Genomic DNA, 16,253 nt, shown 5'->3' with positions numbered 1-16,253 from the left:
TACTGTGAAGTGAGTGACATGCAACTTTTTCTAAAATATAAGTGTGAGTCCTGTGTACTGTAAGGTCAATTAATTAGTTGCTCTAGAAAGAACGACTGAATTAATGACATTCCAGCCAAGTTTCCTGCCACAGCCTCCGAGTGTCTGGTTGTAATCTTGAGTGGTATAGACTGTGAAGGTGATAAAAATGTGGGTATTTGGGGATTGTACAATGGATTGTTTATGAATGTCAAGTAAATTTTTTAGAATGTGAAATTCCTTAATCAGGAAGGGACTAAGAGAATGTTCTTTCTTGTTGTGCCCTTTTGCCTTTGGACAGGAGAGCTGTGCACGCCAACTAGGACAGGTATAGTTATCTTTTCTTATTCTAAAGCATTCTAAAGATGGACGCTTCCCAGGTTTTCTTTGTAGCTCCTTCCAGTGTCATCTCAGTCATCACATCAAGATGTTCTTCCTTAAGTCTAATCTAAACTTTGTTTCTTTCTTCAAGAGTTTTCTCAGGAGCATCAAACCTGTTCTTTCTTCCTATTTCCAATAAGAACCTCGTACAGCATTTTATGTAACACCTTGCCTACAATCGTTCCAATGTGCTTTCAGTGAATGGATGAAACATTTTCATAAACCTGAAAACAGTAATCAAGCCGTAACTTAATCTTCACAAAGTTTAACTCTGGGGCAAATAATATCAATTGCTAATGCATTTCATCTTAGGACCCATCTTGCTAAGTATTAACCACATTTCCTAATCTTTGAAGCCTCTTTTTCTTTAAATGTTATTAGCAATAATGACATTTTGTGATCTAACTGATTCAGTGACCTAACTCCCACACATACATTCTGAAGCCAATCTGCCTTGGTGCAAGTCACAGCTCTGTCACTTAATAGTTGTGCAACTTTGGGAAAGTTATTTAACTTTTCTACACACTTCATTATGTGTCATTATGGAGTAAGTGGATTTTCCAGAACTTGAGATTCACATGCTGTTAATTCATCTCTCTCTTTCTGAATATGCTTGGTGATCTTACCTCAACAAACTTCTTAGTACTATTTTCTCTGCTTGGAATATCCGTCATCTTCCTACCTACATTGTTCTCCTCTTACACATCTCAGCTTGGTTGCATTCTCTTATCTATAATACCATGTAATGAGTACAGTTTTTGATTAATTATGATCTCATGAAGACAGTTATCTTTTCATAATGTACCTTCTCAGTAAGATTCCGGTCTGTTCCTTAAACAAATAAAGTAAATCCTACAAGTTTTAATAGCCCTCATAATTCCTTGCAACTTTCTTTGTTCTTATAAAGCAATCACAAAGCAAAGGTGAGCTAATAGATGATGTTTTTTATTTGTTTGATTATCCAAACTTTACTGTAAAAATTCTTTTAGGTCACCTCATCTACTTCACCTAATTCTATTGTTAACATTTACATATAAAGCACTAATAACAGTTCTTGGCGCACAGTAAGTACTCAATAAATAAGATGATAATGAAGAGGGATGAGAAGAAGATGAAGGAGAGGGAAAGAGGAAGAAGGAGGAGGAGAAATATTTTCCTCGTCATGCAACACATTGTCTCAATGACCTAAGAAGAAAGCATAATTTATTCCCATTTTAAAGATGAAGAAATTCGAGCTTTGAGTGTCAAAGGATGACAATACATCCTGGCTTTCCCAAGACTATATTGGTTTACATTTCTTGTAGCAGGTAATATTAATAGTGTTTCCATTTACTATCAAAAGTGCATATTTGGACAATAGATTATCCAGTTGATTAGACTTAACTAATGCCAAGGTAACATACCCTATAAGTGGAAGGGTTATAACTAAAACTATATAACTAAGTCAACTCCAGGGCTCCGATCCCCAGGCTAACCTCATGGAAAACCATATATCTCATTTCCTCCACTTGCCAGGGAGTAACACAAAACATGAAATTTAGAGACCTTTGGGAGGACCACAATGGATCGAAATGTTATGTTTGCAAGGTCTCAGAGAACCAATAGAACATGGTCAGGAGACAAGGTGGGGGAAATCCTTTTCATTTTTGGTCATCTCCAGAATAATTTCACAATTAGAAGTAATGTGAATTTCAACTGCACAATGAAAATACCATAAAATATTACTATACTTGATTATGAATGATATGAATGTTACTCCTGATGTCTTGGCATGGAAAAAGAAGATTCATAAAAACCTGGAAAATAATAGAAAAATAATAAAAATACTAGCACTTAAAATTCATTCGGTAAAGATTATACATCACATATACAGAACATATTTGTATATGATTTATCTCTTTTGATTCTCACAGATCCCTGAAATAGGGAGAACAGAAATTATTTCTATTTTACATGGAACTGAGAATTAAAGGGCTTAAGTGATAAGATTTATACCTCAGAGTATAAATTAGGATACAACATCATTTTGATATTTAAAAGTGATTTAAAATTATTCAAATATAACCCGACAGAAGCAAATTCAAGGGGAATGTACTTAATAGGAAAAACCAAAATTAAATTTGCCAGATAGGGAGTATCTGGACTTAAAAAAATCACTCATGTGCTACCTACTAGACACTGAAATTAACTATGAGATTCATCAGATTTTTAAAGCTACAAGTTGTTATCGTCACCTTGCCCAGTCAGCATGTATGCTACGTCTAGAGAACAGAGGCAAATTTGTTGATTCCACATCTTAAGCTACAAAATATTTGGCATTACTGTCAAATCCAGCCAAATGCCTTTCATAGGGAGGTTCCGTGTGAGCAATGCTGTCTCAGCACACCTTAGCCGTTTTTTTCTAACTGTGACATATCAGGTCCTGAAGTCAGAAAACTGCTGATTCTGGGCAGAAGTATAAAATAACTGGTTTCCCCTTTCTCCTCATGTCCTTTTTGCATCTCTCTCTCTTAAACTGACCTGTTTTCTCATTCAACCATTCGTTCACACTCTGGTTTAAATACAGGAATTGAAAACTGGCATTATTGTCACCTCTCTTAGGGCTATTTGCATTTTAGCAGAATCAAGCTGAAGTTACTGAGATCTGATGATGGCATTTCAAGCTGGTGGCTTCCCATTTAATCTGAAATCAGTTTATGCAGATGGTCCCTATATACACTACCAAAATATTTCCCTGTTTTGACTCAAAAACAAACCTCTCAGTGAGATTGATTAGTGTTGAAAAAAGAATAATGGCGTTTGCTTTGTTTGAGTTTGAGTTCACATATCTCTGTCCGTTTAGCAGAACCAGAGGTGCAAATGATATGAAATGTGAAACAGCTGCATGGTGACTATGCAAAAACCTAATTCATCAATATATGCTTATGTTCTAAAACAGCGATTTTGAACATAGCAGCGCAGATGCCAGCTGTGTGTCCCGAAAGTCATTCCCTTCCACAAATTCAGAGAACCAGGTTATGAAATCCCCTTCAAACTTCATGACAACTGGGCTTGTGGAGTGTCCTCCCAAGTGGTGTTCGCATAAATGTAGGCGATATATGCCAGTAACTCTCCAAGGACTGAATATGGTTTTCCATTTTGTGAATATGTTCTAACCTCCAAGTTTTTCATACTGTCCTCCTCTCATTCCCAACTTCAAAACTTCTAAAAATCACTTCCTACTACACTAAGTCAAAAGTATTCATTGTCCAACACTATTAACCTTTATAGTGAATCTTCTTTTTCTTTTTTCATCAGCCTCAACTCTGCTGTACTTTCTCAGTTGTTTCTTTGGGATACGTTGACTTGTGTGTGTTGGGGAGAAAGTGGGGAACAGGGAAGAGGGGCTGTGACGTCAGTGGAAAGAACCTTTTTTCACAATCTAATGTGATAGTTGGTTTAACAGTTACTAGTTATGACAAATTACTGTGTAGATGTAAGAGTTTCAGACAAAAGTTGACATTTGAAACAAACATACCATGTAATTGCAAGGACACAATTAGAAGCAAAAAGACTAGATATATAAATAAATATATAGATATAGAAAGATATTTTATGCACATATATGTTAAATATATACATTTCTGGATTAGATGTATTTTTGACTTTATTTTCAAATTTGATTAAGTTCCTTGGTTATCTTTTAAAATGTAACTTATCTCATTCAAAACTTCTCCAGATTGGCTGAAGAACCCCTTGTTACATACTACCTTTTATGTTTGATTTCCTTCTTTTTAAATGCCTTTCAGTTTCCAGTCATCAATCAATTTTTCCGTTAATAATTTCTGAAGTGTTTCCAGAAGCAGTGATAGTACAGGTGCCAGTATGGAGATGACATTTTGGAAACGAAAAGCAGTCATTATAATCTAAGGCTGAGGAAAGTTTGTTTTGTGTGGGTGTATATGTGTGTTTATGTACAGAGGTCTCCAACTTACTATGGTTTGACCTACAATTTTCCTGCTTTATAATGGTGCAAAAGTGGTACACAGTCAGTAGAAATACTTAGTCAATACTTCCAATTTTGAATTTTGATCTTTCCCAGGTGGCTTATGTGCAGGATGAAACTCTCTCCTGGAGCTAGGCAGTGGCTGGGAGCCACAGCTCCAGCCAGTCATTCGATCACAGGGTAAACAGTCTCTACAGTGTACTGAGTTGCCACCATTTTTTAGATATTGTGTGTTGTGATGTTTGCATCCCATAATGTCTAGGAAATGCCCATCTGTGTCTTCTGCCTCTGATGAGAAGAGAAAGGCAATTGCTCTAGGGATAAAACTCAACATAATTGCCCACCTGCAGGTTAATGTAAGTGTTCTGAACATGTGTCAGGTAGGCCGGGTCGAGCTATGATGTTTGGTAGGTTAGGTGCATTAGGTCATTTCTGACTTACAATATCTTCAATTGAGGATGGGTTTGTCAGAAAATACCTCCCATCATAAGTCAGGAAGCATATATATATATGCATTGATATTTGTCATGAAGTGAAATTAGCTATGTCATGTGATAAAGTTGTTTCTATGGAAACAGGTCATGATTCATGATCAACATAAAAAATTACAGATGGAGGTATAAGATAGATCTGACAGAAAAACTATTAATTTCTGAATTAATAGTTAAAATGCCATTATTACTCTTTTTTATGACTAGAAAATTTTTTATAATCTTAATAAATGTTATTGTTATTAAGTCCCTGCAATATGCAAGGAGTTACATGCAGAGCATAAAATATAATCCTAAACTTCCTGGAGCTTATATAGTGTGGGGGGAAAAGACAAGGTTAATAAATAAAAAACTTATACATGCCAAACAATAATCATTGTTTATATTGGGGCTTTAGTCTTTTCAGAGTCTTGATTTTTCATATGCGCAATACACATGTTCTTTGGCAGAATTCTCTCCAGTGTGGCTGCAAAAAGTCTCCATGGAAGAAAGATAACTTCCTGTGGGTTTGAAGTAGCTCGAGAGGCATTTGGGTGGGAGAGGATCGCAGGTGGTAGGAGGGAGAAATGATGGCCTCTGACGTGACAAAATGTTCCAGGCACAGGTAGGATTTCAAATAAATGTCATTGAACTGTCTCTTTGAAAACCACAAAACTATTTCTCTTGACTACAGAACTGTATATCATTGCCTTGAAAATAATAGATCAGAAGAAGAAAAACCTCCTCATGAGTCACAGAGGGTTGGAGTAGGCAGGGACCGTAGCTTTCATCAAAACTATTCCCCCTCTTTCAGGAAGGATCCCAAATAAACCCACTCATTCAAGCAGGATTCACTCCTAGCAACTTGCCTGATTAATCCTCACAGCAGCAGGAGCAAGACATCTGTCCTCTAACTTTTTTCTGTTCTATCCGGAAGGCCTTTAAACCTGTACTGCTTTTTTGTTTAGGAAGGGGATGGACCAGCTGATTGCTAACAGCTACCTAAAAACCCTACCCTATTTAAATCTGTCCCTCCAGCTGTTTCTCTGCCTCCTTTCTCAAAACAAAATAATACAATTGCTGAATGTGCTGTTGTTTAAATAGGTATCCTTTCTCCAGAAGACTATTCGTGGGGTACAGGGCTCTGTTGAATTCTTGTTTAAAATCACCCCCGCCCCCGGCCATCCAAACGTTTCAGTTCTCTTGCAAAGCTCTGGGAGTCACTTTTTAATTTCCTGGCAGCTAAGCTTCATTTCTCAGGGCACGCTGTTGGCCTCACACGCACTGTCTGTCATTCCCAGTTTCACTGCATCCCCAAATACAGTTTCTACAAGGAATCACACTGCTTTCATGCAATGTTCCAGAAGGACTCTGAATCACTTTAGAGACATGGTGGAGAACAGAGCAGATGCTGTGGAAGTGGGTTCCCCCCATATTCACTTTCCCCATCTATAATATATGGTTTTACAAAGGCGACTAAAACTGGGTATAAAGCTCACTTCTCTAGGGGAATTTGCAAAGTATGGACCAAATCTTGTCAGGGTCTAGGTCTTCCTAGACAAAGAACAATATTGCTAGAGATCAAAATTGACTGCACCCTATTCCCTGTCTTTGGCCAGCACCCTTTCTCCATATTTCTAACCAATCCCCTTCAGCCACCCCATTTTGGGGCCCAAAGATTTCTCTCTGTAGAGTTTCCCTTATTTGTGAACAGAACTATAAAAGTCACCAAGGAAGTAGTCTTTTTCAGGATAATGATAACATGTCATATTCTACCTCAGTGTTCCCAAAAGTACCTATAGGACATGGTCTGATTTGTTTCATAGTGCTGAAAATATGTTCCTCCACTTCAGTGGTGAGCAAGGGGGTGGGTGCTGCTTTACCTGTGTTTCCTTTCTAGGTGGATGCTGCCACATGTCCTCCATGCAAGATGGGAGCTCGTTGAGTATCCTAGGTTCCTTTCCTCTTTAACCTCTGTTACCTAACCAGTCACGAAATCACCCTGATTTGCCTCTGAATATCTTCCTGCCCTTCCGCTGCTAAGGCTGCAGAGCATACTGTTCTGCTTTCAGCATTTATCATTTCTCATCTGGACTCTGAGACAGTCTCTTGGCTCCTAAACCAGAAGCACCATCCCCAGCTGTAGCCTGCTATAATTCATTCCCCACATGGCTACCAGGATGATCTACCTGAAATGCACAACACAACACCTGCTAAAATCTGTAGCAGCTTTTCTGTATTTCAGCGTTCGGATTCATTTCCTCAGCATACTGATTCCAACACCATTATTTCTCTCTCCCTCACCCTTTCTCTCTGGGTGTACATGCGTGTGCCTTTTGAAAGTGAAAGCGTAAAATATGTGTAAGATTTTTTAAAGCAAACAATTCAGAAGAACATACAAAGAACTGTAAGTATCCCTCCAACTCATACTTCTAGTATTGGGTTCACTTCCAAGAAAAACATTATTACTCATTTCTTATATATTCATCCAAAAATTGTCAGTGCATAGACAAAAATATATGCTTATAGATAAGCTTCCTTTTACACAAGTGAGAACACGCAATAACATTGTTTTACTCTTTGCTTTTATAATTCTGTCTTATCTCTTGACAATCTTCCTTGTGTCCTTTAAGTTCTTGTCATAGCAAGCTACCTGTGGTTCCCAGAATGCTACACGCTGTTTTCAGGCACACCTGCCAATGCCTATGCCCTCCTTTTTTTTTGGAAGATTTTCTTCATTTGCAGCCAGTGCATGGTGCTCTCTACTCTACCTCCTTAAGGGTCATGTCAAGCATTAGCCTTTCACCATGCCTTAGAAACCAACCCTCCGTGTACCCACAAGATCCTAGACTTGTGTAGCTCTATGATAGCATCGAACACATTGTCTTAAAATAATTTTGTACATACATTGTTTTGTACACTGTGAAATATTTGAAAGTATTGGGCATGTCTCAGTCATATTTCCATCCCTAGAGCCTAGGTTAGGCCATAAAAAAAGATTATCAGTGAGTATGTATTGAACTGAAATACCCCAAGACCAAAGTAACTATGGATGTTTCAAAATATTTCAAAGAGGGAAACTCTTCATGCTCTGACATAGAAATTTTAACTATTTTTTTACATCCCACAGAGATTACATCTGTTTTATTTGCAAATGTAGTGGAATGAGAGCTCTTGGAAAAATGGCCTTTGATCTTAAATATGCAACATGATGATGGGTTTTATTGGAGCTGCAAGGGTGGGAATACCTTAGGCACTTAATAAAAGGGCAGCAGAAAAAAATTACTGGCAGAAAAACAGACTATGAAAATTCTAAAATAGGGTTATTGGGTTCACAAAAAAACCCCACGTATCTTTCGCTTTTTTTGTGGCCAGCCTTTTTATTTTCCTAAGTTATCACCTCTGATAGAAGTTAATTATAAAACCCTTTCAGGAACATTTCTGTCAAGTGCCAAGTAATAGATTATTTGCTACTGACAATTAACTTCTTTCAATAGATAGCAGTCAGATTTCATGAAATGCACAATCTGCTAAAAACAGGACTATTCTAAAAATGCAAGAAAGTTGATCACGGTATTATGAAAAAATAAGATTCAGTGATCAAAAAAGTTCACAGAGAAACTCTGTATTAACATGCAATCAATTATATGAGTATAGTCATCCATCTTCCACTTATCCTCAAGAATAACAATGCCATCTGAATTATTAAAACTCAAGTCATTTGGAAAAATGAAATACCATTTTTACTTTTGTAATGTTTTACCTATCTTGATAATTCAAGTTTTCATTCTTGTGTGTTTTGAGAGTGCTATCAAGATCTTGGGGGCATGTCAAGACAAAAAGCATCAAACACAGAACTGATACTAAGTGATGTTCAGGTGAGATAAACACCTTGCTGCCAGACCCCCTGTTGGAAAGATTTTAGGTGGGATGGGTGACTCCTTCAGGATACTCAGATCCTTGAAAATAAACGTTTCCTTCTGTTTAACATTAAGCATTGAAAAAAGTACTAGTTTGTCAGTAGTGTAGCAATGATTCCGGTTTGAATACAGTAGACAGTATTGGACACAAATAGTTCTACTTTGGTCTTGGTTTCAATATTCAGTATAACATAAACCAGTCATGATTTAAGTCTCATTTTGAAGACAATTGAGCCAACATTTCTCATTGCTGTCTTTGAGGATGTGTTTAACAAGGGAAAAAATGGGAGATAATGCCATGTCCAAGTACGGTGATTCAGGAAGCCCCGATTGCCTACAATATTACTGTCATATTCCCAGGAGGCTACCATCATTTGCACTCAGTAGGAATTCAATAAATGCTTGTTAGTTGACACATCTAATGGAAAAATAAAGGAAAATAAGATGAACTCTAACTGAAGAATAAGAGGGAAAGGAAGAACCTTGATTTGACAGCCTAAACTCTTTAAATATCTAAATTTATATCATATAATATTTGGATTAGAAATAGGTTCAACCATCATGTATTTACCTTAATATTACAAAGAAGACACCTGAAGCCCAGAGAAGTCAAATGACTCACTCGGGGTCCCAAAGCTAAACTCCAGAAATACAGTTTTAGTTGCCTAGCTGATAGGAACCAGTCTCCAAAGGCTGCTAGGTTTCGAATTTGGCCTCTGCCATCTACCAGCTCTATAACTTCTATAACAAATTATTTAACCTCTCTCAACCTACATTTCCCTCTCACACCCTCAATTTCTCCATCTTAATGGGTGATAATAGTTGCATAGCCTTAACTCAAGGATTCAATGAGCTACTAATGTAAAAAGTAAAAGCTACTTGATAAGCATACCTGATACATAGGATGTATTCAACAAATGTGACTATTTATTTTCATTGTATTACACATTTTAATACCTAATCCTAAGAGCATAGTCTTTCAAATGTGAACTTGAAAATGTAACAATCTGCATAGGATTGCTTTGATATGGCTTAATGTATAAAACAATTTTTCTGTCATCTCCAAACACAAAGGCAAAGGTAAGTTTTTGCTTTTTCACCTTCTCCAGATGGTACAATACTGTAACCCAGCACATAAAAGTGAGACCTGGTTGATTACTCATGTAAGAGAAAAAAGAATTTGTGTCTTTATTTAACTGCTGATATCTGTTCCTACCTGGAAATGGTACTGACCTCTTTGATCTATTGAAAAGAAATTCTATTGTAACCCCAGAGAATTTACTGACAGCAGCAAGAGTATGTTTAGGCTATTTTACAAAGCTATTGCTAGCTCCTCAGTGGGGGCAAAAACAAGCTGCAATGCTCTCTATTATGTAGGGAAGTCATTGGTGCTCTGTAAAGCAGCAGAATAGTACAGTATGTCAGAGTGACAGTGCTTGGCCGTCATTTAAGGTTGGCTGACTCACAAGTAGGAGGACTGCTTATTAGTCTAAGTCAAGCTCTGTCATCCAGGCTCTTGCCTTTGTCCTGTTGCTTGTCATCAATAACTCCAGTAAATTTTCCTTTCGAACACAGCTACTTGTTTAACAACCTAGAAATTAGCTTTAAACTTAATTTGGAACCTTGCAATAATATCATTCCTAGAGAAATTTAAGAGAAAAATGTTCATTTCTTAATAATGTTAAATCTTAGACCAACCCACTGCAGCCTTTGCTATTCAAAGTCCTGTCCGCATGCCAGCAATTGGCATCACCTGGAAATCATTAGCAACTCGGAATGCCCAGCCCCATCCCGGATCTCTGATTCAGAATTTGCAGTTTAACATTTTAATATCTCAGAGTGATTCAGGTACACATGAAAGATTGGGAAACACTGACTTAAAGAAACGAATGGGGAGGGGAGGGATTCTGACAGGTGGTTACAGTTTTGTGTTACCAAGATGACAGTAACTAGACAAAATTGAAATGTGTGCCAGAAACCTGGAACCACATATTAAAATAACAACAGCAACAAGAATGGACTTGAGCAACAGTGAGTGTTTGGTCAATTATACTTGCTTTTCTTTTAGGCATTATTTAAACAATTGGCTCATTTTGTTGAGCGTTGGGGGTTTTGGGTTGTTTTGTCATTATTTGTAATGCCTCTAGGAACATTCCCTGTTGCATCTACCCATGCATGAAGGAAGGAAAGAAACGATAAGTCCATGTTAGTTATCTATCACTGGGGATCGCTACTTTCAGCTAGGACTCAACAGAGTTTTCTGGGAGTGGTTACTTGGACTGTTGTGTCTTTCTATCAGGAACAGGGAGCTCTGTGGGTGGAACTCCTACTTGGATTATCAGAAGCCACTTCTTTAACAGGAAGGAACAAGTAGTGCTTGAAATCTGAAGTGGAAGAGTTCAACCACTTATTTGCGTATAGTTAATATCATGTTTCCCCAGTCTATTAAATTCTACAAAGAGAAGACTTGCTTTTCACTATCTGTGCTTTACTAGGTTACCTTAAGGCAGTGTCTGGGGCTACTCTCTCTTTTTTGGCCCAACGGCCTCCTGTTCATCTTTAGTCACTCTAGAGTGTGTGTAAGTGTGTGCATGTTTGTGCAAATATATGGCTTGGCAGAAATTAAGAGAGGTATGCAGGGCTGAATATAACACTAAGTGGAAATCACAGTGTTTTTTAAAGGTGATTATTAAAAAATAATAATATATAGTCAGGGTCACATACACAATAAAATTCCAAGATGCCAGAAGAGAAATTCTTAATTAAATCAGTAATATTATTTTCCCAAAAGCCTTGCCCTTAAGTTTTGTTTTTTATGTATAAGTATTATTACTCTGAGGTTTTGCATTCACTGCTTAGTAACGACAATTCTCAATAGTAAAGATCTTTGACTATAAAAGCTGTTTTATTTTCTCATGTGGGAAAAATATTTTACATCCTGAAGTATATGAATCAGAAAATACTTTTGATGTTATGTTAGTTGTTAAAACAGACAAGTCTATAAACTAATATGGAATCATACTTCATTACAAAAATAACAAAAATTAACAGAACCTAGTTTCGAATCCATTAATATTTTGTAAAATTATCATATTATTTTTCTAGCTGTGGAATGGGTGAATAATAGTGGTAGTGAATAAAAATATAAAAATGAGCAATGTTTTAGCAATTAATTTTAATCTGAATTTTCCTTAAAGCTACTTTTATATTCTTTGTCCATTCTTATTTTTTATTAACCTCAAAAGTTACTTCCTATTAGTCTACTAAGACATGATTAGTATAAGAAACAATTAGTCTTATTTCCCACCGATGTTTTACCCCTCACATTATCTAAAAACCAAAGCTGATTATAGACTGTTTTCTTAACCAGGACTAACCATCCAGATTGGGTTTATACAAAACCCTCAATCTTAAAATTCCTCATTGTTTCCATTTTTCTTGTAGTTATTTTCAATCTGTTTATTTCAATGCTTTGCCATAGATGAGCGAAGATAAAAGAAATCTTGGGTCTTCTTGATAGCTCTCATTAAAATAAAAAACAAAAAATAAGCAAATCAAGTCTCATTATTTTTCAATATTCAATGCTTCCTCTTTTCCCATATATCTCTAATACCATTGTGGAAAAGTAATGGGTATTTTAGTAGAATGTATTTTCCATAGCTTTATCTGCTCGGTGAATATTTTTAAAAATCATGTATATAATCACATGCTGCAGTGAGTAAATAAACCATATTATCCCACGATTAGGAGCTATTTCCAGGGGCACTGCAATTAAATTCATTTTTTTTTCTAAGCTTATGTATGAATTCAGTCGAAAAGCTGGCTATAGGAAGCTTTTTGTTGTTATTGTGGTGGTGGTTTGTTTTGGTTAATCACAACTTCCCCTTTCAGTTCAAAATTTAAAAAAGCAAATCCCACCAGGAAAGGTGTTTATAATATAGTCAACAGAATTATACATTTTTTTAAATTCTGAAAAGTATACTATGCTATACAGAAGGTGGGCCACTGGCAAAGGCATGGCTTGTCTTTTGAGCTTTTCCTACTCTTTCCCCTATAGATATAAATTATCTATATGGCTACTTACAAGGTAAAAAAATAAAAGTATTATTATTTACCTGCCTGATACAAACAACTTGCTTTTTCTAATTTTTAGCTGCAATAACATTGATTGGGTATGATTTGTATATGTATACATTATTATACTAGACATGTGTAACAACAGTGTGTTTGGGGTACTTTGTTGTAGTGTCATGTATGTGAACAGAATATTATAAATAAGTCAGCCTGTTAAAAATCTTTGCCGAGTCAGAAAATAGTCATGTGCATTAATTTAAAAAATGGTTTTCTTTTTTCCATACAACAATCAGAGACCTTATTTTAAAATAGTATTTAAACAAGCTACTTAAATCCTGGTAAGTTAGTATTGGGGTGAGCACCTCCTAAGGTATATAAATATGTACTCACTATGTTACCAATATAATATTGTATGTTAACTGTAATTGAAAAAATCAGTTTTAAAAAGAAAAATAATAAAACTCTGTAAGTTACAGCTATAAAATACAGAAATTTAATAGTCACACTTTTTATTGTAGCCATATTCAATAGATTATAAACATATTTTTCTCCTCTAATCTTAAAAAAATTCTTAAACCTTAGCATGTTAATACATAATGAGACAGTAGTAATGAAATAAAAAGGCAGTTCAATAGCCTTTACAGCTATAAATGAATAAAATCCTGAAAGGGTTTACTCAGGCTGTCTAAATTTTTGCTGCCACAATATTTTTTTCGCAAGTGGGGACTGGGGTGGGGGTTGGATGACATGATGCTCACGTAGATCTAGCTGTTCCCTAGGTGGTTGTTTCTAGAAAAGCAACAGGCTTTCCCTGCTGCGTTAGCAGAAGCAACAGTTAGAAACTCTAACTAGAAAACTGCTACCCACAGTGGTTCGAAGCAGCCAATAGAGAAAGTGACAGCTATGGTTTCAATCCATTTTTGCAACAGCTTTAGAAGGGGGGGGGGAGGAAACCATAGAATGTTAACCCTTTGAAATGAAAGGGCCGCGCTGTTACTCTCGCCCCTTCCCTTCTACCTTCCCTTTATTCATCAAGCATCTTCGGCATGCTTAAGTTTCTGGGGTAAAGCATCTTAAATTTGCAAGATGCCGCAGGGCAAATTTAACAACCCCTACATGGGAACAATACAAGGCTCCCCAGAAGCTGGTTTGAGCACTTTCGTATTAGCGAGCATGACTGTTGTCTCAGCCTGTTGCTCCTGCCACACGGCGTGCCAGAGCCTGGAAAGAGGCACGGGACACTCTGAAGCCTCGCTGTGTGCTTGCGTGCTTGGTGGCCAGGCTGGGTCTGCCCCGGCTCCCGGCCCGCGGACGCCCGGGACTGGACCTGCGGGAAGGAGGCTGCGGACCCCCGCGCCAGGACCCTCGTGCAGGCCGCCCGACCGCCGGCAGAGGGTGCCCTCCGCGTCCGAACGCCCGAGGAAACCCTGCCAAAGTAACCTCAGACTCCGCCCCACCGGATCCGCGGCTGCCAGTCACCCGTCTTTCCCCAAATAGTGCGGGGCACGTTTCCTTCGGAACACCGCAGTAGCCGGTGTGTGTGTGTGTGTGTGTGTGTGTGTTCAAAATACAAACCAGGGGCAAGAGGGTGTGTGCGTGTGTGTCTCCGAGTGGGGAGAGCGCGCGGAGCGGGACTCCCGGGCCCGGGCGGGATGACCGCCAATGAAACGCAGAGGGCACGGAGACCGGTCCGTTTCGTATCTGCGTAAGCCCGGCCACAGAGCCCGTCCCGAGGCCACTCACCATGTTCACTTCGGAGACCATGTCTATGCTGGCGACATCGATCCTCATCCCGACGTCCACGGGGGGCCCTGCCGGGGAGGTGGGACGCAGAGTCTCAGAGTGGCGACAGGCAGGGGAGGGGACGGGGCTTCCTCTGCGCGTACCACATTCTGAATGGGCTCCTTCTACCCCCACCCCTCTTTACAGGGGACAGCCGAGAAACACAGGTGTGGGCACCGCGTAATGCGGTGACTATGCAGAGGGTGTGTCGGCCCGGGAAGGTCGGCTCTGCCCGGGGTTTCGTCCACCTGCGACTGGGGGATCCTGTGTGTGTGCGTGCGTGTGTGTGTCCAGGGCGCAGGGCGTAGTGTACGCTTATGAAAATTACATGCTTTTTTGGACATTTATCTTTGACAGTAGAGGAGAATTAGGTGTGGGTTACAGGTTGAAAAAAGATGAAGCTTTACCTCCAAAGTCCGGCCGCAAGCGAATGTCATATCCTTTGAGCAATCTGTCCACTGTCTCTTTCACGTATGACATGTTGCTGGGCTCATTGGCGCTGAAGGGAAGAAGTAGGGACCGTATTTAGAATGAACACAAACTGCGAGCAGCAAAAATAGACAGGCACACCTACCCCCCAATAAGAAGCTATATAATCCAGCAAGCATGTAACAAGAAAAACACTAAGAAAAAACAACAGCTCACCTGTGTGCACAACAGACCATGGCGATCATCACAGGGAAAGAGAGAAGCCCCAAACTCTCTCGATTTTGTACTCTCCACATTACTAACTCTGATTGAAGAATGGTCTTTCCGGCGAAGATTCAAGGAATGCAACTTAGTCGGCGGCAGGGCAGTAATTCTCCGGAATGGACCTGCGCATGCGCAGAGGGTGCTCACTACCAAAAGACACCTTGTGCCTTGCAAACAATATTCCTAGTGGAACAGGCAACAGATTTCAAACCCTTTAAAGTTCCTGTTTGTGGTGCTCGTCGTCCTCAGAGTAGTCGGAGATATCCTGCTGTTTGCTTGTTGGGGATTCTACATGCATGTGTATACGGATTGGAGGTTCCTGTGTTCTTTTCCTCTCTTCCCTCAACCTGTGGGGTTTGTTTATTTATTTATTTAATTAACTCAACTCGCAGGCATCTGGCTGCCTGATTGGCACCTTTCGTTGACAGTCACGGGGCTCCTAGAACAGGGGATTTGGATTATTTGAGGACTCCAAGAATCTGGCCCCCCCGGGAGGCCCTTTAGCGTGTCTGTCTTAGCGCACCCCTTCTCTGTGGGAGGGAGGGGAGCCCGGGCGGCTCAAATTTTTCATCCCTTTTCTTTCCTCCTCCTTTCCCCTTTCGCGTATCTCCAGGCTTCATGATGGGGGCGGGGGGGAATGACACAAGCGATGAGACGGCATCTCTGGGCAGGCAATGCTTTTTCTACGGCCCTTCCTACTACAAGTCCCAAGTTCCACTTTTGTTCTAGATTCTCGTGAGGAAAACCTCTTTCTTAAATTGCCAGAGTGTTAGATTGTATTTAGTAACTTAAAAGGACCCTGAAACACCCAAAGGGTTTACCCTCTGTTTGCAACTGGATTAGGGTTCTGTGGGAGCAACAGTTGTTTGAATTAAATTACATTCAATCAGTGCCATTTGATAAATGTTGTTGAGCACACGTTGGGTGGGA

General features: G+C 38.9%; 1 protein-coding gene across 2 annotated transcripts in view; it reads right to left on the bottom strand.

Annotated features, from left to right (window-relative positions):
- Positions 1–15,430, bottom strand: part of GABRB1 (gamma-aminobutyric acid type A receptor subunit beta1) — a 335,719-nt gene extending 320,289 nt beyond the window's left edge. For both annotated transcript variants that reach the window (XM_053655002.1, XM_053655003.1), the window contains exons 1-3: positions 15,276–15,430; positions 15,038–15,129; positions 14,592–14,659 (exon numbers count right to left, since the gene is read on the bottom strand). In XM_053655002.1, the coding sequence (XP_053510977.1) occupies positions 14,592–14,659; positions 15,038–15,129; positions 15,276–15,355 (240 nt within the window). In that variant the 5' untranslated portion in view covers positions 15,356–15,430. The remainder of the gene's footprint in view (positions 1–14,591; positions 14,660–15,037; positions 15,130–15,275) is intronic.
- Between the last annotated feature and the right edge of the window lie 823 nt (positions 15,431–16,253).

The sequence above is a fragment of the Artibeus jamaicensis genome, unplaced genomic scaffold (genome assembly GCF_021234435.1).
Source record: "Artibeus jamaicensis isolate MK-2021 breed Jamaican fruit bat unplaced genomic scaffold, CSHL_Jam_final contig_889, whole genome shotgun sequence".
Lineage (NCBI taxonomy): Eukaryota > Metazoa > Chordata > Mammalia > Chiroptera > Phyllostomidae > Artibeus > Artibeus jamaicensis.
The sequence above is the reverse complement of the archived record's forward strand: the minus strand, read 5'-3'. Positions and strand labels throughout refer to the sequence as shown.